Here is a 21697-nt window from a genome sequence, read left to right as displayed (position 1 = left end):
CCAAGGATGGGTGAGTTTCAGGAAAGTTTACACTCGAATTTTACAAATTTGTAACTGTGGCCCGAAAATAGATATCGCAGTTCTGTAAACTGCATCTCTTTGAGCATCTAGAGCGAACAAATTTGATATATGAGTTAACAGCTTACATGAAGTTGTTGCAACGCTTGAGGGATTTGCAAAATTTCTACTCACTAATTAGTTCCTTATGAAGTCCAAGGAAGATAAAATTGGTGCCGCGCGCCGTATGCCGTAAGTGCGGGTGAAACTGTGCGAGGCACGGTGAGCTGGCGATCGCGGCTCAATCTCGCGCACGCAAGGGAGGAAAGTGGAAAGGAAGCGCGCCGTCTTCCGTCGCGTGCAACGCTACGAGGGGACGGTACTGAGGGAGGGGGCTGCGTTACTCCGGCGCGCGCCCACCCGGGCCGCTGCATCTTGAAAGCTATCTGCGACAGGGACTAAGTCCGCCGTGCGCTGAGTTTCCACGGCTTAGTTCGCGTTGATGCGAGACGCAGCGCGAGGTCAATTTGCTCGCTACTCCCGCCGCGTTTCATCACTCCAGCGTTTTGACAGCGAGTTTCCGCGTTCATCGAGTGAGATGTGTTCATGTTTGCTTGTGCCTGTGCGACATCATGCTTGTTAATTTGGTTAGCATGCCTGAGTTTACAAGTTTAACGGCCGATAAAACTACTATCCTTACTTCGTATAGCTGTCCACTACAATTTGCTATCGCAATCGATGCTTCGCCTTCCGGGCGAAACTGCGACTTTTCAAGTGAAGCTTGTATTGCCTCAGAAGTGTCGGCGGTGGTGGGGGTGGTGTCATGCTAAAACTCTATCGAAAACCTGTCGAAAACTCGCCTCTAGTTCACTTGGTATATACCAAAATTGGCATGGAAGGGTACGATTAATGTGTGACTAATATGACTGTTAGGTCATGACATCAATAACATCACATGCTCGTCAGTTACGTCACGATCAACAATAATAAAATCATGTGTGGCGCATACCCGCATCAGATATGCGGGTATGAGCCAGGGACAAGAAATAAAGAAAGAAGGAAGGAAAGAAAGAAAACAAGGAAGGAAGAAAGGAACGAAAGAGAGAAGGAAACAAAAAATCACGTGTGGCTCATACCGGGGTTGCACATTTCAGCTCCGCTGGTTTACCATCTGTACGGGGTGCATGGGATGCGCCGGGCGCCGGATCACGTGACGCGCGCGACCAATCAGGGTCATTTGGTGTGTCGCGGGGAGGGAAAGGGAAGAAAAGGGGGTTGGCGCGCGCTCCGCCGGGCTTCCGTCGTCTCAGATCAGTTTCGGCGTCCGGATGGGAAGGCTTCGCGTGGTGCGTTCCGCCGAGGTGCAGGCTGCGTTTGAGCAACGGCGCCACGAACTTGCTCGGTAAAGGGCTCGTCGTCGATGTGCCGATTCTGGCGTGAGGGCGTCCAAAGGCCAGGCGAAACATCAGCGAAGGGCCGCGGACCCCGAGTTGGGAGAGCGCGATGTTGAGGCCAAACGTCAGCGAAGAGCCGCTGACACTGAGTTTAGGGCAAACGAAGCAGAACGTCTGCGACAGCGTCGTTTTGCCATAAGCTTCGCTTAGCCCCATTTTCTCGATAGGGGAAGGGCTGGTGATATTTTTTTTCATTTATTTCATTACCCAAGGAATGATTACTCAGATTGGTCATTACGTAGTGAAGGGATTGACGTGAACACAAAAGTGCTATCTCAAACCTGAGAATCTCTTTATCAGTTACTGTTATTTTTACACAAGTACATAACGTTACACAATATATACATTCACCTCTTTCTGATTACAAACAGCTTAGGGTCAGCAGGATGAGTGAAAGTATCCCCAAGTACACTAGTAAGCACGCTAAAAAAGTACTTACGTAATACGTCAAGAGATGCCTCCGTGACTTCCCTGGGGCCAGCGAGAACACCCAGTTGCTTGGCTGCCTGAAATATTTGTTCGTTAGTGTAATTCGCTTCTTTACAAAAAATTATAATTAGGGCAGGATTGAACAGCAATGACTGCAATGATCATATCACTTCTTTTTTATATATCTAATTGATTTTTTAAGGCGCATGCCAATTTTTGAGGCTGGATTCAAGTGAGGACTGGACAGATCCAATGTTTTGTTTCCTAGAGAAGAGAAAACAATTACCTTATTAAAGAGGAGGAGGAGGATGAAACAAGTTATGGTTGTTGTAATTTGCGTCGGTTATATATATATGTATATCCCCTTTGTTGTCATGGCATTTCGCAGGCCACAAGATCATAAGAAATAAAAAAAACAACGGTTTCGAACTCAGACAGTTACAGATGCAGCGTTTTTAGTTACGCTCAGTGTTATGCGCCCCCTCTCGGTCGACTGCGTTCACTATACACGCATTTCCCCATGATGCGGGTGCAAAATTCTCGCCTATTGTCAACCGTTTTACTTTAGCTCCATCTCTCTTTTACTTGAAAGACGTTCAATTGGAACTGTTTGACCATTTCCTCATTCACATATTTCGTGCCATTTCAACTTCAAGCTTTATCTCGGGCTCAACTCCGATTTGCACATTCACGTACGCGTACGACGCAGAAATGGATTTGTCAGACAACCGCTGGACCGATTTAAATGAAGTTTGATGCATTTGAGAGAGAAATTTAAAATCTATTAACTATATCAAGCAATGACTTTACAGCTCAGAGCATTTCACGAAAATTCCCAAAAATTAGTAAGTTTTAAATAAATAGAAGCAAAAAGTTTACATATTCGTAACTCTGCACCAAATACAAATATAGCAATTCTGTAAGCTTACGTGAGAGTGTTGCAATGTTTACAAGTGTTTTGCAAAAATGCTATGAACAAATTGTTGGTATAATTCAGATCGGTGTATAATACTTCAGTTTTGTGCACCAGACATGTATTACTACGGGCAATTTACTAATTTGCTGTATCCTTTTTCAAGTAGACTTGAAAATTGGTAAACTTGATATTTGAGATTTCTCAAATGTTGCAGTTTTCAAAAACAAGACCTTGTGAATAAAAAAATCGGCTTCCTGCAGTCGCTGGCTCTTAACTCTTTCTTTTAAATTAAATAATCCCATCAAAATCGACTCAGTAGTTGCAAAGAAAAGCGATTTCTCTGTTTCCACATATTTGGAAAGGAGCTACCCTGCTAAAGCTTCTTTGTCTCATCAGGTCTTGTTCATTTACAGAGCAATGGAGAAACGGAAAGCTACTGCGCCTATTTTGATTGGTTTTCTGGCATTAAATGGAAAACGCGAACATCTGCCAACTGTAGTCAGCAGATATGTTTATTTGGGCTATGAAATCTAAAAAAATCATGAAAATTGCAACACCTAAGAAAACCTAAACATGATTCTTACTATTCTGTAAGCCGAGAATGGCAAGAGTGATATCAATTTTGTAAACCACACTTACTGAGACATCCAAGCAAATATGTTGCGTTATACACTTCTCTGAAATGTACCACAATTTTTTTTGTTTCCTAAACACAGCAAGCCATTTAGTCTCTGCCCACATGTGTAATCATTGCAAATGTTCGCATTTACAACGCAATACAGTCAAACCTGCATATATCGAACCTATATATAAGAAATTATTGTGTATAACGAGCAGCTGTAAAATCCCCTCGAAAGCTTTGTATAAAAAATTTATTTTATATATCGAATTGCCTATATATTGATCTTTTGTGTAAACCCCATCAGATTCGATATATCCGAGTTCGACTGTATCTTTATGAATTTGCAAAGTGTCAAAATCCTTTGAAGCCAGAAAGACTAAGTTTAGGCAAATCCATGTGCTAGCCATCATTCAATCCCATGTTGATTGAACCGTCTAGTTTGCAACTCTGGTAAACATTAGTGCCGGAGTTTCCTCTAATGATTTTTGTCAGAAACTCGATGGTCGGACCGTGGCCTCTGAGACCCCTGCGGCGCGCCGTTGTGATTTCGGAGGCCATGGTCTGACTCGGTGAAGTTTGCGCGCACCTGTAGCTGGTTGTTGGCGTATCGGTCGAGGAACTTGAAGGCCGGCCGGCTGGTGAAGTATCCGGTCCAGTAGGCGTGGGGGTCGCTGGCGTACGGGAAGAAGTCTTGCGTCTCGGTGGGCCAGCCGACGCCCGATTCGTGCAGGGCCTTCAGGTAGCAAGAAGGCGTCGAGTACAGCAGGTGCACCTTGGTGTCTTCCGACTGAAACGAGAGAGGGAGAGAAAGAGATAGGAAACATGCTTTTATTAGCACTCTAATGCCCTAGCAAAGTTCCGCATCAATGAAAGTCAAAACGGCCTGTTGACCTCCATTGCTGGTGACGGAGAGTGCATTTGTGCAGGAAAAGCAGCTGTAAAATTTTGTTTGAGTAAAAGCTTATTAGTAAGGGAATTATAAGCAATTGCGTGTCTTTTTTTTATAAACTACCGGTAACTAAAATTTCGCGCCAGTGTATCAAAAATGCCTATTCTGAAACTCTGAGTTAAGTTTCCCGTGCTTGAGTCAGAACGTTGAGGTATGAAACTTGATATAGCGTAACTGACACGTTGGGCAATACAGAGTTGAACATTTCGGGATGGGATAAGGTGTCGTACTCTTGTCCCTATAGCAATCTGGAGGCAGAGGAAACGGGGTAGGGAAAGTTGATTTGAAAGGGAGGCTGGTGCTTTGGATGTGCTCATCTATGCTCTCGCTAAATATGAAGTCGACAAGGGTCCCAAGGATTGCGTTGCAATCTTCAAGCGTGAGTTCCACGCGAGTGACGGTGCGCAACGCGCAACTGCCTCTAAGCAGTTATACGAGTATAGTGCGAGACGCTTGCGTTGCTTTCTCCCTTTACCACAAGGCGCGGACACGCGTATGCATGTTCCACGATGTGCGCTTGCCGCCCGCCCTATAGCCCTATAATAATATACAGGGTGTTTAGTTTTTTTTTAACATCTTCTTTGTGAATTTCTTTTCTTTCTTTCTTTCTTTCGTTTTTAAATTCGAACATACTTCTTGAAAATTTAGTGAGAGCTAAAACACTATTAGGCCTGTTCCGGGCGTTACATCTTTCGAAATATCCGTTTTCAAAATTTGCTCGCAGGTGCATTGACTTTCAGGTTAAGATTATCCCGAACCGCTATATAGGGTCGCTTTTGGAAAACTCCTAAGTGGAATGCCAATGTATCTCGTAGCACATTTTCAGGATGGATATGTCTAAAGCGGTGCTAGTCTTGTGTCTTAAGCAGACTCCGATAACCCTTCAACTATGCCTGTCCTTTGTCACTTGCTCTCCATATCATCTTGATCTATATACATAGCGCATTGTGCCACTGTGAACGCCGGCGTGGCAATTTGGCGGCATCGCTAATAGCTCGGCGATGCAGGCTGATAGCTAGGAGAGGAGACTACTGTAAGATTGTACATGGCTGCAGTGTGAACAAAGTACAGGGAGAAGTACGCCTTCTCAAGATTCTATCGCTCATGATACCGGTTGTCCTGTCGTCTTTTGCATTAAACACAAGAACAAGAAATTACCATGTGGCCAGAGACCTGCCTGCGTGCACTTTTCTTTTTATTCGTTTAAGATAGCAATGCGAATACAACCAATGCGTGTTGTACATGTTTTTCGCATACACCCTGAGGTTAGCACGCTTCTTACCCTGAGGTTAGCATGATGAATGAGCTTGTCCAAGTTGGTAAACCAATGACCGGCGCTCTGGTAGTTGAAGTCATTGCCCATAGTAACTGGGATGTTGTTCGTCTTGTAGAAGTTTGCCTGCGATATCAGGTTTTAAAATAGACGAGAAAGAATTTCAGTGAATAAAAATGCAACAGATACCCACACGGCGCAGTGCGGCCAACATTATTTCAAAGTTGTGTGTCAGCTTTAAGCAGCTATATTAAAACAGCTTGGTTAAATAATGAAAGGATTTATGCGTGATCTGCTCTAGCACACTGTTCTGCTCCCCCTCCTTCAGGGGTATGTATGCTTCAGTAAGTGTAACACAGCAAGAAGACGGAGCAGCAGTCCTCAAACTTTTAGCCGCCAATGACCCCTTGAACAGATCGCGCGTCACTTAGCTAGAGCCTCATGCGTGCACTGTCTTTTTTTTTACAGTGAAAACGTATACACAAGAAAAGACACGTATAGTGGTCAGAATGATCATAAAGTCAGATATTTGCAACTCTGGGCATTGTATTTCTGCTCTTCTCGCGCCCCTCATAGCGTGCCGTCAATGCGGAAAAATGGGGCGAAGGCGCCAGACAATTCCAACGTCAACTCTGTTTCTTATTGCACAGTTATCTTTGCTGAACTCGGCGGTGACCATGTCCTCTTTCTTTACGCGCCCCTCGCCCTTCATGCCTTCTCCAATGAAGGTGGAAATGCTCCGTTCAGCACACACCGCAAACGAGCTTAAATACATTAAGTGATAATGGCGCAGCTGTTCACAGTCTAGTTATAGGGCACAGCCGCCGAAAAAAGCGCTCACATCCACCCGATCTTGTTCAGCATCGATGAAGCTGCGCAACACGTACAGCTCTGGGCGACACAGACTCACTGCGGTCGCTCAGTGGCTACGGTGCCGCGCAGCTGAGCACGAGGTCGCAGGTTCGGTTCCCGGCCTCGGCGCTCGCAATTCAATCGGGCGAGAATGCGAAAAACGCTGGCCTATCTTGAATTGGGGGCCGATTCAAGAAACCACAGGTGCTCGAAACTGATCCGGAATCCCGCACTATGGCTTTTCTCATAGCCCTTGTGTTGCGTTTGTAGAGTGAACCACAAAAGTTTACGGACCACGGGACGTCAGAAGAAGTTCAATTTCCGAGCAGCCTGTAACACTAGTCAGTAAAATCGAACGTCACAATGTTGTTCACATGTACTGGTACAGGCGGTGAATGCGAATACGAGACTGCGTTTTGAGGCTGCGCAGATATTCAGCTTTAACTCAGATCTCGTGCTCCGTAAAATATTGTGGGTGACTGTACGTCAATGAATTAGCAGACAAACAGACCGGCGAAAATTACTTCTTCGTAAGACGAATAATGCTCGCAGAAAGTTTAACTCTGGAGAGGCAATGCGGAATCGCATGACATTTCTCGATGAGTTGTGCAGGCCCGCGAAGTTGGAGAAGCACTGAGCTATGGTATAGGCAGCTTGCGTTGAAACTTTCGACAGCTGACAGCCGAGCCGTAACAAGCAGCCTAGCGAGCAGTGGAAGCAAAACGGTATGTACGTGATAAACAGTCACTGTGACATCACTTACCGCTATTACCACGAGCAAAGACTTTCCGAGATATGAAAGTAATATTGAAGTGCCTTGTCCTGCACTTCATTGGATATGCTTGTGATCAAGAACAGAAGCGCGAACGTTCGTGAAGTTGAACCCGGTAAAGCTCGGTGCATAACACTCAGACGGGTGATGAATCTCAGGCTGCTGTCCCATTTTCATCTCATGCTTAGAACCACTCTCGGCGACGCTGTCGTGATAAATGAAAGCGTCGCAATCCCCCCCCCCTCAGTGCGAGGTGCCTATACCGCCACACGAACATAGGTGACAGCACACACTACACTAGTGCCCATCACGAACATTGGAGCTTTCATAGCGTGGTATACATACGGTTTCCCTCGTGTAGTTGAGGAAGTCGTCCACCCTATCTTGGACATTGTACTCATCACTGTCAGGGTCGTCCTGCAAGAGAGAAGACAGCAAGCATATTGAGCAATTTCCATTCGCCTACACATGCTGCCAACTGTTTGCTCGATAAACGCCACATCGGAATTGCAGGCCGCAACTCGCAAAGCATACTGCCACGCACACTCACGGTGTTTTACATTTGACGCGCCACGCTTTCTGTGCTCGCTATCCCGTGATTCGCGTGGATGCTGTCGTTAAGTGTTCCTTGAAGGAAAGGAAGGAAGGAAAGAGTGGAGAAGGAAAGGCAGGGAGGTTAACCAGTTCAGGACAACCGGTTTGCTACCCTACACATGGGAGCGGGGTGAGGGGGAATGAAAGATGGGGAGGAGAGAGAGAGAGCACATAACGTACACAGCACACACATCGTCAGTCACAGTCCGTCACTCTTGCGTGATGCGTGACATCACTGTCATAGCCGCTTGTCCAAGCCCGTTTCCTTTAAAAACCTAAGCAGTCCCTTCGTTGCTTTCAGCTGCGATGTCTTCTGTCGACGACACGCGAGAATGGTTTCAATTGACAGTGGTCGATTGTCCAGGTGTGCTAGAACGGACGCCAGGGACTGTCTCGGAACATTATATTCAGGACAGTCGCATAGAATATGTTCTAGCGTCTCCTCGCAAAGACAGGCATTGCAAAAAGGGTTGTCGGCCATTCCAATGAGGAATGAATAAGATTTCGTGAATGCCACCCCTAGCCATAAGCGATAAAGCATAGTGGCCTCTTTTCGGCGGAGTCCAGTTGGCATACAGAGATGCATCAAAGAGGGCAGGTGGTAGTGAAGATTGCTCCGGTTGGTCTGGCTGCTTGGTGTGCACCATAGAGAGAGCGTGATCTCCTGTGCAAGCACTCGAAGTCTGCTGGCTGCGTCGGACCATGAGAGCGGTATGGCCTCTTCCTGTGAGTCGTCAAGAGCTGCCCGAGCGGCATTATCGGCGTTTTCATTCCCTATGACGCCGCAGTGACTTGGAAGCCACTGAAACGTCACGTGGTGTCCTTTCTCCTGTGATGTATGGAGTAAGTATCTAATATCGAATACGAGCTGTTCGTATGGCCCGCGACGCAGAGCTGATAGCACATATTGTAGGGCTGCCTTTGAGTCACTGAAGATTGACCATTGTCGAGGTGACTCCCGATTGACGAAACGAAGTGCCGCACGAAGAGCAGCTAGTTCCGCAGATGTCGATGCCGTTGGGTGGTCAGTCCTGAAGCTAATGGTAATAGCTCTTGCTGGGACAACCACAGCACCGGACGAACACTGGAGGTTTGTGGAACCATCAGTATAAATATGTACACTGTCCGCATACGTGTAGAAGAAGCAGAGACAGTTGTTTCAGCACAGGTGACGACAGCTCAGATTTCTTCTTGATTCCTGGTACACTGAGATGTACTGTGGGGCTAATAAGACACCAAGGGGGTATCGATGGTTTAGATGCAGCGGTGAAGCCCGAGGGAAGTTTGTCGTTGTACTTGATGGTAGTTTTAGAGAACGATGCTTGGCGCCGGTCCGAAGGTAGTGTTGCAAGGTGGTGAAAGGGGGCACGTGCAAAATGTCTGATGTGCATTCTCAGGGCTTCCACCGTAATGTGAGTTTGCATCGGATGGTCCCGAGAAATCGCAATAGTTGCCTCTGTTGACGTGCATCGGGGTAAACCAAGGCAAACTCTGAGTGCTTGAGCTTGTTCTGCCTGCAGAACACGAATATTTGTCTTGCAAGTGTTGTTCAGTACAGGTAGACTATATCTTAAAAACCCGAGAAAGAGAGCTCTGTAGAGTTTCAGCATTGCGTCTACTGACATCCCCCATGTCTTTCTTGTCAAGTATTTAAACAACTGGGAAGTTGCTGTCAGGCGCCGTTTCATGTAGGCCACGTATGGGCTCCAACAGAGGTCTCGGTCAATGATTACGCCAAGAAACCTGTGGGTTCTGACATAGGAAATGGTCCGCCCACTGATTGAGATGACATAAGGCGTCATTGGTTTGTGAGTAAATGCCTCTAGTGCGCATTTTACTGGTGATATGCTGAGACCTTGTTTACACAAGTAGCTCGCTGTCAAAGTTGCTGCTCTTTGAAGCCGCGCACGTATCTGAGGACGTGTGACTGCCTTAGTCCAGACACAGATGTCGTCTGCGTATATTGAAATCTTGATGGTAGTTGGTAAGTATTCAGCAAGTCCAAGAAGAGCGAGGTTGAATAGCATCGGGCTGAGAGCACCGCCTTGAGGAACGCCTCTGCTCGTATAGCGTCGCGTAGTCGGGCCATCGTCAGTTAACACAAAGAATGATCTTGCAGATAGGTAACTTGCAATCCACAAGAAGACTCGACCACCTAGGCCAACCGTCGCAAGAGCATCGAGAATGGACTCATGTAATACGTTATCGTATGCGCCTTTCACATCTAAGATAAAGCTGCAGATAAACGCTTACGGGACCTTTCGTGCTGAACATACGAAACGAGATCAACTACATTGTCGATGGAAGAGCGGTCACGTCGGAAACCAGCCATAGAATTCGGATAAATCGTGTAGTGTTCAAGGTACCATTCTAGACGGCCAAGGAGCATCCGTTCCATTACCTTGCCTACACAGCTGGCCAGCGCTATTGGGCGGTAAGAGGTGAGCTCGAGTTGGGATTTGCCCTGCTTCAAGAGTGGCACCAGGCGGCTTACTTTCCATTCGTCAGGAACGTTTCCCTCCTGCCATGAGGAGTTGTAAAGGCTCAACAATTCTCTCCGTGCAGATTCTCCAAGATAGCACAAGGCTCGGTATGATATACCATCTGGACCCGGAGATGAAGAGCGCCTGCAGAGAGCTAGTGCCGCCTCGATCTCCTCCATTGTAAATGGAAGGTCCATGCGGCAATCCCGGGAATGGGGGACGTCACCTCGGGCTGGAGGATCTGGACGAGTCGCTTGGTCGGCGATCATAGCACAAAAGTCCTCTGCGACATCGATGTCTTGCCGCCCTTGGAAGAGCGCAAGCGCCTTGAATGGAAAACGCTGTTCCGGAAGGCAACGCAGACCTTGCACCGTTTTCCAAATGTGAGACAGTGGCTTGCGGGGGTCTAGTATATGGCAAAACGTTGCCCAACGTTCCGATGCTAATCTATCCATGCGACGTTGGATCTTCTTTTGCATCCTCCTGGCCGCCCTAAGGTCATGGATTGATTTCGTACGCCGATATCGACGTTCCGCCCGGCGACGAAGTGCTCGTAGGCGCTCTAATTCTATGTCGAAGTCGTTTCGCTTGGAAGAGATCGTCATCATGTGGGTGGCGTTTTGCATCGTACTTTTAATTGTTTGCTCTAATCCGGATGGTAGGCCCTCGCGGCAAGCATCTTCCATATCAGATTTGAAGGTGGCCCATTGAATGGTCCGAATGGTCTTCCGTGGACCAGATCTAGACGACAAGCCTTTGATGTTAAGATAAGTGGGAATGTGATCACTCCCATGCGTCTCAATGTCTGGAAACCACTTCACACATTTGGCGAGAGAGTTGGAGACGAAAGCAAGGTCGAGGCAGCTGCCGTATGTGACGCCTCGAAGAAAGGTGGGGCTACCATCGTTCAGGAGAGTAAGGTCATAGTTGTAGGCGATGCTTGCTAATCTTCGTCCTTTTGCATTGGTTCTTGTACTTCCCCATGCCGGATGGTGTGCATTGAAATCTCCTATGATGACCCATGGGGCAGTACACACACTCAAGATATCTGCTAATCTTTTCGTTTCAAAATTGCTTGAAGGCGATATATACACGCCTATGAGAGTAAGCAATAGTTTGTTCTTTTTAACTGTGATGCATATATATTGATTGTCGTCGTGAGGCGGAATTGGTTGCAAAACATAGGTAAGTTCACGACGAACAAAAACGATGATTTTGCTGCATGCACCATTTGTTGAAGACCTAATAAATTCGTACCCTGACAGTCTCATTGGTTTCGACAGGTTGGGCTCACAAATGACGATGAGTGGAAACGCATTGGTGTACACAAACTGACGAAAATCTGAAAGGCGTGATTTTAGCTTTCTGGCGTTCCACTGGATGACGGACGCTGCCTTGACTTCTTTTCGGAAGGATGGGGTATGGGTAGCCATCTTTCTAGTTGAGGGATTCAAGCACTGGGCTTAAGGCGTCCAGCACTTTAAGTGCGCTTCGAGCAGATGTTGTCCCCATGTCGACTAAAAGTGCTCGGATGGCGTCCATGAGGGAACGCAGAACCGAAATGACTTGACGATCTGTTTTAGGTGCATCATCCATGACTGGAGAAGGCTCCGGTTGGACGACGACCTTCTGAGGTTCCTTGGCAAGGGAGCGGCTCGGTAGCGCAGGCCATTCCTCTAAAGAAAGAGTTTTATCCGCTTCCTTCGTGGAAGTGGTGGGCCTTTTCGCGGCGCGACTAAGTGGTGCCGCAGTGGAGTGGGCGCTATCACTTCGAGCATGCGCCTTCTTTGAAGACGTACGACGGTGCCGACGTCGACGCCGACGCCGGACTACTTCGGCTGCCTCCCTGTGTGTCGAATTGTCTCTGGACATTTGCTTGAGGACCGCGCGCTCCGTCTTGATGCGGGGGCAGTCTTTCGAAGAGGCAGCGTGAGGGCCATTACAGTTGGCGCACTTCAGAACCGTGGCACCGCAGGTCTCTTCTGCGTGAGGTTCAGCACAACGGGGGCACAGTAGCGGGTTGGGACACACGCCCTTGACGTGTCCTAGCCGGAAACACTGATGACATTGAAGCGGCTTCTGGATGAATGGTCGAACCGGATGACGGAAATGTCCAACTTTAACGTGGGATGGTGTACAATCCCCCTTGAAGATTACTTTTACGCAGCGCGTATTCCCAAGGCGGCGCACTTGCGTAATGATAGTGCCCTCGTTTGCCGGCTTGATGAGGCTAGGCAAGTCATCATTGGGAATGGCAATGTCGATGTCATAAATTACACCGGCTATGGATGTATCGTCGGTCGGGATAAAGGGGCGCATTTTGATGCCGCCTAGCTCCGTGATTGCTTGAAGTTTTCCAAGCGCACTCACGTTGTACACGTCTATGGCGAGTATATTCTTCCGTGGATTTATTCTGATGTCCTTAATTTGATCTGGCACCGCACATTCCAGAAAAATGGATAGGGCTTGCCTGTTCAGTAGTCGTAGGTTGCTTGAGGGTTCTTCCGGCATAAAGATGATGACGTGTGGCCAGCGCGCAGGCCTTGACTTCATAGTCGTTGTACTCGCAGGAGTTGACGGCGATGTGTTGACGATCTTTCTCTTCGCCCTCTTGCTCCGGACGGGTATGAAGCTGTCGTCGGATGAGTCGTCTTCCGACATAGAGTACAGCTCGGTGTCTTCGGTGTCGCTGGGGGAGCCAACTCGCTTCCTTGCGGTTGACGGCCGTGATGACTGCTGGCCAGGGGGGCTCTGGAGTGCTCCGCGTCCATGGCCGCAAGACGGGGAGGCGAGGCACCTCGAAAGGCGAAGATTTCCCCAAAAATTCAGAGAGCACAGAGACAAGTGTTGTATCAAGAAGACACTTCGTCGTCGTCCCTCCACATTCGTTCCTTGAAGATTAGCGAGGCGCAGCTGCCTGCTGCGTGTCACCGCGCATGGCCCCGCTTTCCCAGTGCATTATAGCTTCAAAATTGACCCATGTTGCGCGTTGCGCAACACTATGCTATACACGACAAAAGCTCGATGCACGTTTGTGATGAAGTTGACGAAGCTCTCGCACAGCCGCGCGTCTCTTTGTCATGTCTACTTACTGTATTCAAAACCGGCGTGCCTCATAATGAAATTGTGGTTTTGATACGTGAAACCCAACAATTCATTCATATCCGAAATTCCGTGAACGTTGTTGCCGCTTTGACAGCTAGACAGGCATGTCTCTCATTGTACATACCTCAAATGTGGTAACAGAAAAGCGCGAACGCGTGCACGAAGCATAACTGAAGGTACAGTACCGTCCACTGTTAAAGGGAACACTCAAATGTGCGGCTGTCACTTCGCTGGCGTCATAGCTGCAAGTGGCTGTGGAAGCAGTGCCAGTGTGCACTGCACAGGTATGTCGAATGAAGTCAGTGTTACCAACCACAAGTTATCTGCTGCAAATCTAGGCGATTGCACTCTTTTGCGAGAGAAAAACATGGACATGCTCTTGCACTCAAGTGTTCCCATTAACAGTGGTCCCCGCTGTACAGTGCACACCGTCGACCAGTCATCACCAGAAACAGGCGTGCAACTCCGGTTTGGCCGCAATGTGCGAGGATGTTTGCACTGTAGTGCGATAGTTTTGCTCGTGTTTTCTATTGTTGTCGTTTTATCACTGTCAAATAAAATAAGATCGAAGAAAACCGAAGCAAAACCTTGGCAGTAGAGCGAGCATCCTCGCACAGTACGAAACTGAATGTGCTCGCCTGTCTCTGATGATGAGTGGCCGGCGGCGTGCACTGTGCATACCTTCAGTTATGATTCGGGCACGCGCCATCACCATCACCATCAGCAGCAGCCTATATTTTATGTCCACTGCAGGACGAAGGCCTGTCCCTGCGATCTCCAATTACCCCTGTCTTGCGCTAGCGTATTCCAACTTGCGCCTGCAAATTTCCTAACTTCATCATCCCATCTGGTTTTCTGCCGACCTCGACTGCGCTTCCCTTCTCTTGGTATCCATTCTGTAACCCTAATGGTCCACGGGTTATCCATCATACGCATTACATGGCCTGCCAAGCTCCATTTCTTCCACTTAATGTCAACTAGAATATCGGCTATCCCCATTTGTTGTCTGATCCACACCACTCTCTGCCTGTCTCCCAACGTTAGGCCTAACATTTTTCGTTCCATCACTCTTTGTGCGGTCCTTAACTTGTTCTCGAGCTTCTTTGTTAACCTCCAAGTTTCTGCCCCATGTGTTAGCACCGGTAGAATGGAATGACTGTACACTTTTCTTTTCAACAACAGTGGTAAGCTACCAGTCAGGATTTGGTTAATGCCTGCCGTATGCACTCCAACCCAATTTTATTCTTCTGTAAATTTCTTTCTCGTGATCAGGGTCCCTTGTGAGTAATTGACCTAGATAAACGTACTCCTTTACAGACTCTAGAGGCTGACTGGCGATCCTGAATTCTTGTTCCCTTGCCAGGCTATTGAACATTATCTTTGTCTTCTGCATATTCATCTTCAACCCAAGTCTTACACTTTCTCGATTAAGGTCCTCAATCATTTGTTGTAATTCGTCTCCATTGTTGCTGAATAGGACAATGTCATCTGCAAACCGAGGGTTGCTGAGATATTCGCCGTTGATCCTCACTCCTAAGCCTTCCCAGTCTAAGAGCTTCAATACTTCTTCTAAGCATGCAGTGAATAGCATGCGTACCTGGGCACGCGTACCTGTTATCAAACCCAAGCTCTGTACGCGCGCTTGGATTGCAACTGCATTTAATTTACCATTCTAACCGAGCACCACCTAACGCTCTCAATTGCACGACAACGCGTACATAAAAATATTACGGCACATATAGCGCACTTGTTGGTATCAAAGTTATGAGACGCTTTCTTGAAGGAAGGAAGGAAGGAAAATACGAGGTGAAAGGCAGATAGGTTAACCAGGTAAAGAAATATCTCAAATAAATGCTATGCAAAAAGATACATGGCGCGTGTGAACTTATGCTAAAGTGAATGGAAGGAACTGTTTACGTTCTTCTTTCATCGCAGAAGTTACGTGTCGTTTGGCTAAGAAATATTCGTCTTTGGACCCGCTGCGGTATAGCCCCGTGGCTTTGTCGTTGCGCTGCTAAACTCGAGGTCGAGGGTTCGGTACAGGACGTGGCGGCTGCATTCCAGTGCGGGTGAAATGGTAGAGCCCTCGTGTACTTAGATTTAGGTGCACGTTAAAAGAAGTCATGTGATCAAAACTATTCGCGAGTGCCCGCGTACGGCACTCCTCATAACCAGACCATGGGTTTTGCATGTAAATTCCCAGAATTCATTGTTTAAAGCTTCGTTTTAAACACTTTCCTCCTTTAACTCCAGCCGCTCCGTAACACCGTCTTCACATTGCGTCGCCCTCTCCCCATCCTTCATCCAAGGAGAATCTTGCGTGGGCGGTTAGAAGGCGAGCGACCACGAAATCCCGCGATAGAGCGAAAGAAAGTTATCGCTTGTAACAAATGTAGACGCACTGGGGCAGTGTCACTCTATCCTACGGCCGCCGAACGTGATGTATTGATCGCCACTATTAATGGCGTGATATAATTGCTTTTGTGGACACGAGCTGACCGAGTGAAGTGAGTCAGTGTTGTGCAAGGGCTCCTATCGCTCGATTCCATTCCTTTCTAGCAAGTAACCGTTCAGGGCCTGCCGATGCCGGTGAGAACGCGGGCGCAGTGCCTCTCGGACCATTGACGAAGCGTGAAAAGGAATAGCGATGGATTAGCACCGTTACAGTGTCCCGGACATGGAGGAAGGTAAGGAATTGGAGGGAACATGGCGCGACACGATTGACGTCGATCGTGTCGGTCGAGCACGTGATCGTCACATAAGAGTGCGCGGTAGGCTTTATTGCTCCCGCTTTGCAGGCCATAGGGTTCCCTACAACAATTACATTAAGGAACTCTGGTGCTGTAATCGTTAAGGTCCCTAGATCAAACAAGTTTCCAAAGAAGCCCCACTTCTCTTTTCCTGCTCTAACCTCCTCTCCATCACTGTACGGAAGCATCCCCAAGAAAGTTCAAATCTAATCAAGCCATACTGAAAAATAGGAACACTTGTTATTTACTTTCTAATCAACTATAACTACTTCTTTCATACAAGCATTATTTCACACACAGAGCAAGCTTTCATTTAGTTTCCAGTAGAAAGTATATTATATAAGGAAGCATAATATGTGCAGTATAACTTGTCAACACTGTGCAAGTTGTATTTTACACCACTAGTCATGGCGTCTCGCATGTTCCCTCGTATTGCGCACGCTTCGATCCAAGTTCACGTTCGTTACTTACTCTCCACTCCGACGGCAAGAAATTCAAGATGAAATGAGCCATCGCTTAGTCTCACCTCATGCTGAGGGCATGACATTAGGTATGTTTTGGCGTTCTTATTGAGATGAGCTCTTTGTTTTGACGCTGTTAGGCCTACCCCGACGATGCCGATATATAAAAGGGGTTTATTTTAACCTAACAGACTTCATCGAGCATTGTTGCTGATCACGCAAGGTGGCATGAACACTAAAGGTGGGCGTCCATGTAAGTGTTGTAACATGATTGTTCGACATGTTTCTTCGATTAGCGTAATGAATAAATCGGTAACTAGTGTAGATTATGCATGTAACAAAAAGAAGCGAAAGGAACGAAGACGTCAGTGTTTTTCATTAAAAGGTTGTTTGAAATGGACCGTGCAATTCAAATCGATACCTTAGTGCAGGCGAAGTTACAGAAAAACTATCCTTTTGTGTTTCCCTGCCTACACTTCAGATTCGCCCAATTCGAAAATAAGCGTATTAAAAGCAGTGATTGTTAATGGGAAACTTGACCAATAAGTCTCGCCTCTCGAAATGACAAACACAGCATGGAAGATAGTTCTGCTATCACACATTTTCCCCATAGATAATTCCTTACTGCTGGCACCATAAAACATTTTTACAGTTGTTTCATTTAATTCACGGAAGTTTTCCCAAGGCCATACATGATTGCATGTAGTGATGCATGCAAGTTTCAAAATTATGCACCAGCTTTAACATATGGGAGCCCGTACGCTTCACAAGCTTAATTAAGTGCATAATCAATCGTAGTATAATAATTGAAGGTCAAGCTATACATAGTTTGTCCGAAGAATCTAAGCTCGTAAATGTTAACACACACACAGGCGAAAGAAAATGATACCTACCACTACGGCATCGTCGGAACAGTAGATATCGAAGCAAAATCCCTTCGGGGGGCTGTACACATTCGGGAGGACACCCGTAAAGATGTTGGCTGCCTTTCCTGTGCAAAGTACAGAACAAGCACCACGGAACTTCTCTTTAAGTATGTAAATTCGGAGTACAGGGCACGAAACAGTTAAAATGTAGTCCAGTAAAATTATTAGCGGTAAATTACAGTCATATTATACCATGTACAACATGTTCGAGCATATTCCTTTAAAGTGCTTGCGACAGCGTTGTTGCAGCTTTTCGAGTGCACTTATCGAAGAGGCAGAAATTACCTGCGTGATAATTCTTAAGTGTTCAGGTAGCTAGTTAAAAAGATAGACAAATTAAACTTTTAAGTATTAACTTTAGGGCAGACGTTGCAATTGCGATACTGAAGGTGAGCATTAGTGAAGTCGTGTTTGCAAAGCATAAATCGTGACTATCCCTAGTTTATTTTTATTTTTTTTAATTGATAAGAATCAAAAAGGAGGTATTGGCACTAAAAAATTGTGCCGCCTACTCCTTGCAGATGAGAAACATGCCAATGCACCACATCTCGCACAACGCCGCAAAAGTACGAAAAGAGACATTATAAAATTACATTACGGGAAATCCTCAAAGCACGAGGTTTCATCACACTTAAATGTGCATGCGATGCCATAATGATATAGCAAAAGAATTAAAAGCTATGCGAGTTCGTAATTATTAGCACTTGTATGTAGACTACCTGCGTCTTTCGTATTTAGTGCGTGCTGCAGTTTTACCACACATACATCTATACTTTTCTTATACATACAATGCCATTGGCAACAAGCGTGCTACGTTTTTATACAGTGCAGATGAAGAGAATGTCATTTTCACCAGGAAAAATAGTCCATTCACTTCTGCGTAGTGTTCCTAGTATCTAGTTTTTATCCATAATATGTGTGACCTTCAAAAGCTTTGTGAGAGTGGCAAGCGCGTGTTTCCGAAGAGTAGCTGTTGGACGTACAGGTTCCATAGACTCACGGGTTCGCGATAAAGCCTGAACGATTTGTTGAAGTTTTATTCGTAGTGTTTGTGGCATTATAAATGTAGATGTTCTACAACTTCATATGCGCTGTCACTTTCTTATTTTGTTTCATTTCCCAGGCGCTGCCGTACGCACACCGGAATACTTACCGAGGTTATCACTGGCGCTCCAAATGAACTCCAGCCGGTGATCTTTCTTGCGTGCCCTGAAATCTTGGTAGTCGATCCGCCCGAAGAAGTATCCATCCATTCCCATCTGAAAAAAAAAAAGAGGAACCTGCAGCTCACGGCTCGGCGGGTCTAAGTTTTTCGAGTAAGACCCATAACGCAGCTCACACAAGGAGAGAGTTTTGCAAAATAATTTGTTCTCGGGCAAGTTGGTTGACAATAGGTGAAGGCATTGCAGCGCTAATAAAAAAGACACACACAAAAAAAACACAAGACCGCCGTGGTGTACGGTTCGTTTTGTGTCTGTTTCAGCTGCGCTACAATGGAGTCATCACGAAATTCACGGTATCGCCCGGAATGCGCAGCAGTCACGCGATAGCTAACGCCACATTATGCGGAGTAAGTTTTGCACTGTTTTGCGCTATACCGGTTAGAGTAAACATTTGCAGCAGCGCGCCAGCCGATCGTCCTTTGCAGATGGAATAAAGCTTTAGTCAATGACACCTGTATTTAGTACGAACTGTGATCGCTTGTGTTGGTGGTGCTATACCCGGTGATGATTCCCTGCTGTCCTGCTTTTCACTTGTTATTATTATTATTTCGAGGAGGGCTTCTTTAGAGCATAGCAAAAACAAACAAAAAAAAACGGATAGAAATGTCTGCAACCCTACATCGTCCGGGAAGTCCAGTAGAACTCTGTAATGCCAGTCATCTGTCGCGTCTAACCCCTGGCTTCATTTTGAATTCTTTCAGATCGCTGGAGGTTCATAGATCAGTTGCAGAGTGTGGCGTTGGCCAGTCATATATATATATATATATATATATATATATATATATATATAACCCTCGAGTTGCATTACTTTTTCTGTTGTAGCATTGACAGAAGCGTATTGTTACGCGCAGTACTGACAAACACTTTCGAGCAGTATCCGTAGGAGTAAACATTCACTTAATTGTTTTCGCAATTGTGATAACTTATTTAAATCACTGAGTCTTTACCGTAAAAAAATATTCGCAGCGTGAAGGATAGCTAGAGTTTAGAAGGTTGTGCTTACAAAGAATTCTTTTACTCGCTGAATTGCAGATGCAAAGCAATCATGTTCATGACGCGCGGATAACAGCAAAGCACGCGAGTAAAACTTGCGTGGTGCGCCCTATAACAACAGGGTGCAATTGTGTTCGGAACAGCAGAACAGCAGTCAATAACGAAGCTATATAGCGTTAAACGATGACAAAAAACGTCACTGAGAAAGGAATAAACATTGTTCGTCTTTGCATATCAATGGCCGCAAAAAACGTAAAAGAATCATTTTACCAGTTCTGTAGTCTCAACTAAGTAAAGTTGAAAAAGTCGCTTGATGAAGTCAGATAGTGCAGTAAAAGGAAAAGGAAAAAAAAAACGGGAACTGAGGCCTTCGATTCTTGTTAATTATAGCCCCACGAAAGGAACATAAATGAAGTCAAGAAAAGCGCAGGTGAAATCTACTGTTGTATTTAAATGGAATGCTTTTCCACATTGGGGAATAGGAAAAGGGCAAAAAATATATTTAGACCAGTTGGTGCATTTCGTAAGTCTAGGCAGGGCAGCATCCAAAATTACAGTGGACGAAAGTACAAATTGCCGCCGCTGGGAGCCAAACTCGCATGTTCAGTATTACACATACCTATATGGACTATGTAGGTTCAGCGCCCCCCCCCCCCCCCCCCGGGGGGGAGGGGGGGGGAGAATAATTGGCATGTACCAATGTAGCAGTCCAATCTGGCGGTGCCTTGTAAAGTTTATGCGGTCGATTCAACGTGGACAGAAGCATCAAACGGACAGCAGTCGCGATAAGCAAGACACATTGTGAGTTTTGGTGGCAAAAAAAAAGCAGGGAAGAGATTGATACGACCGTATCTGTTCCAGCAATTACAGACGCGAGCACAAAAAAAAAAAAACGCACCCGACAACGCTGTATTCCGACAACGCGATCTTCGGTATTATTTACCATTGACCCTTTCGTTCATTTTCATATACCACGCAGATGAAATACTAGCAGATCTTTTGAAATACTAGTTAACCGCTTAAGATTTCTTACCGCGTTTACAAAACATTTTCTACATAAAATTTGGCGCACTGATAGTCCACAGTGGATTTGTGGCCAAGTGGATGAAGGCAAAGAACATCTATTGCTGGAATGTCCACGATATGACACTGAAAGAATCCATCTGATAAGCACCTTAATAGCAATATACCACCAGGCTCATAACCATTACAAAGATTCTAGGCCCATGGCCGACGTATACACTACAAAGTCGAGCGCTAGTAGCCCACCAAAGATTTTTGGGAGAAAGAATTATTGTTGGAAATTATTGATAGCAGTTTCTATTCCTTCGTGTGCCCATAGCCATTCGAATTGTTGTGACCTGACTTCGCGTTTTCTGTATTAAGTGTATTCAGCATATGGCAGCTGATTTCTCGTCCTAGGATGTCTTATACGACATCTGTCGTGATTTGCATTTATTTTATGTGAACTGACTTTCCGTTCTAATGTGTAGCGAGTTGTGTCTTCTACATGTATGTGAAGTGACTTCATGATCAAATATGTTTTCGAAGTGATTTGTGTAGTGAACTGTTTTAGTGCAATTACGTCTCCTGACTGTCTGACTATTTCGTTGTTACTTTTCTTTTGTGAAGTGTCGGCTTGTTATGTCTCATATTTAGTACATATTTGTTCTACGAGGAAAGGAGCGGTTGGTACAGCCTACAGGCGCCAACATCTCCTACATATCACGTCTTAAAAAAATGTTTGGTGAAGCACCCCACCAAGTGCGCATCAACTAAAGCCTACCAGGAACCAAACACACTGGGCCGAGTCCGCCATGCGCAGGAGCGATCACGTGTTGGCAAAGAAAGCTTCGTTTTCAAATAGGTTTGCGAGAACAACAAACTTTTTGCTGGTG

The 21697-nt window shown here is 46.1% G+C and overlaps 1 protein-coding gene across 2 annotated transcripts in view; it reads right to left on the bottom strand.

Annotated features, from left to right (window-relative positions):
* LOC119445605 (lysosomal alpha-mannosidase-like) overlaps positions 1–21697 on the bottom strand; it is a 62178-nt gene that overhangs the window by 26054 nt on the left and 14427 nt on the right. For both annotated transcript variants that reach the window (XM_037709866.2, XM_037709865.2), the window contains 6 exons: positions 18737–18842; positions 17551–17648; positions 7610–7681; positions 5650–5766; positions 4005–4205; positions 1891–1957 (listed from right to left, as the gene is read on the bottom strand). In XM_037709866.2, coding sequence (XP_037565794.1) covers positions 1891–1957; positions 4005–4205; positions 5650–5766; positions 7610–7681; positions 17551–17648; positions 18737–18842 — 661 coding nt within the window. The remainder of the gene's footprint in view (positions 1–1890; positions 1958–4004; positions 4206–5649; positions 5767–7609; positions 7682–17550; positions 17649–18736; positions 18843–21697) is intronic.

Source organism: Dermacentor silvarum, chromosome 3 (assembly GCF_013339745.2).
Source record: "Dermacentor silvarum isolate Dsil-2018 chromosome 3, BIME_Dsil_1.4, whole genome shotgun sequence".
Lineage (NCBI taxonomy): Eukaryota > Metazoa > Arthropoda > Arachnida > Ixodida > Ixodidae > Dermacentor > Dermacentor silvarum.
The sequence above is the reverse complement of the archived record's forward strand: the minus strand, read 5'-3'. Positions and strand labels throughout refer to the sequence as shown.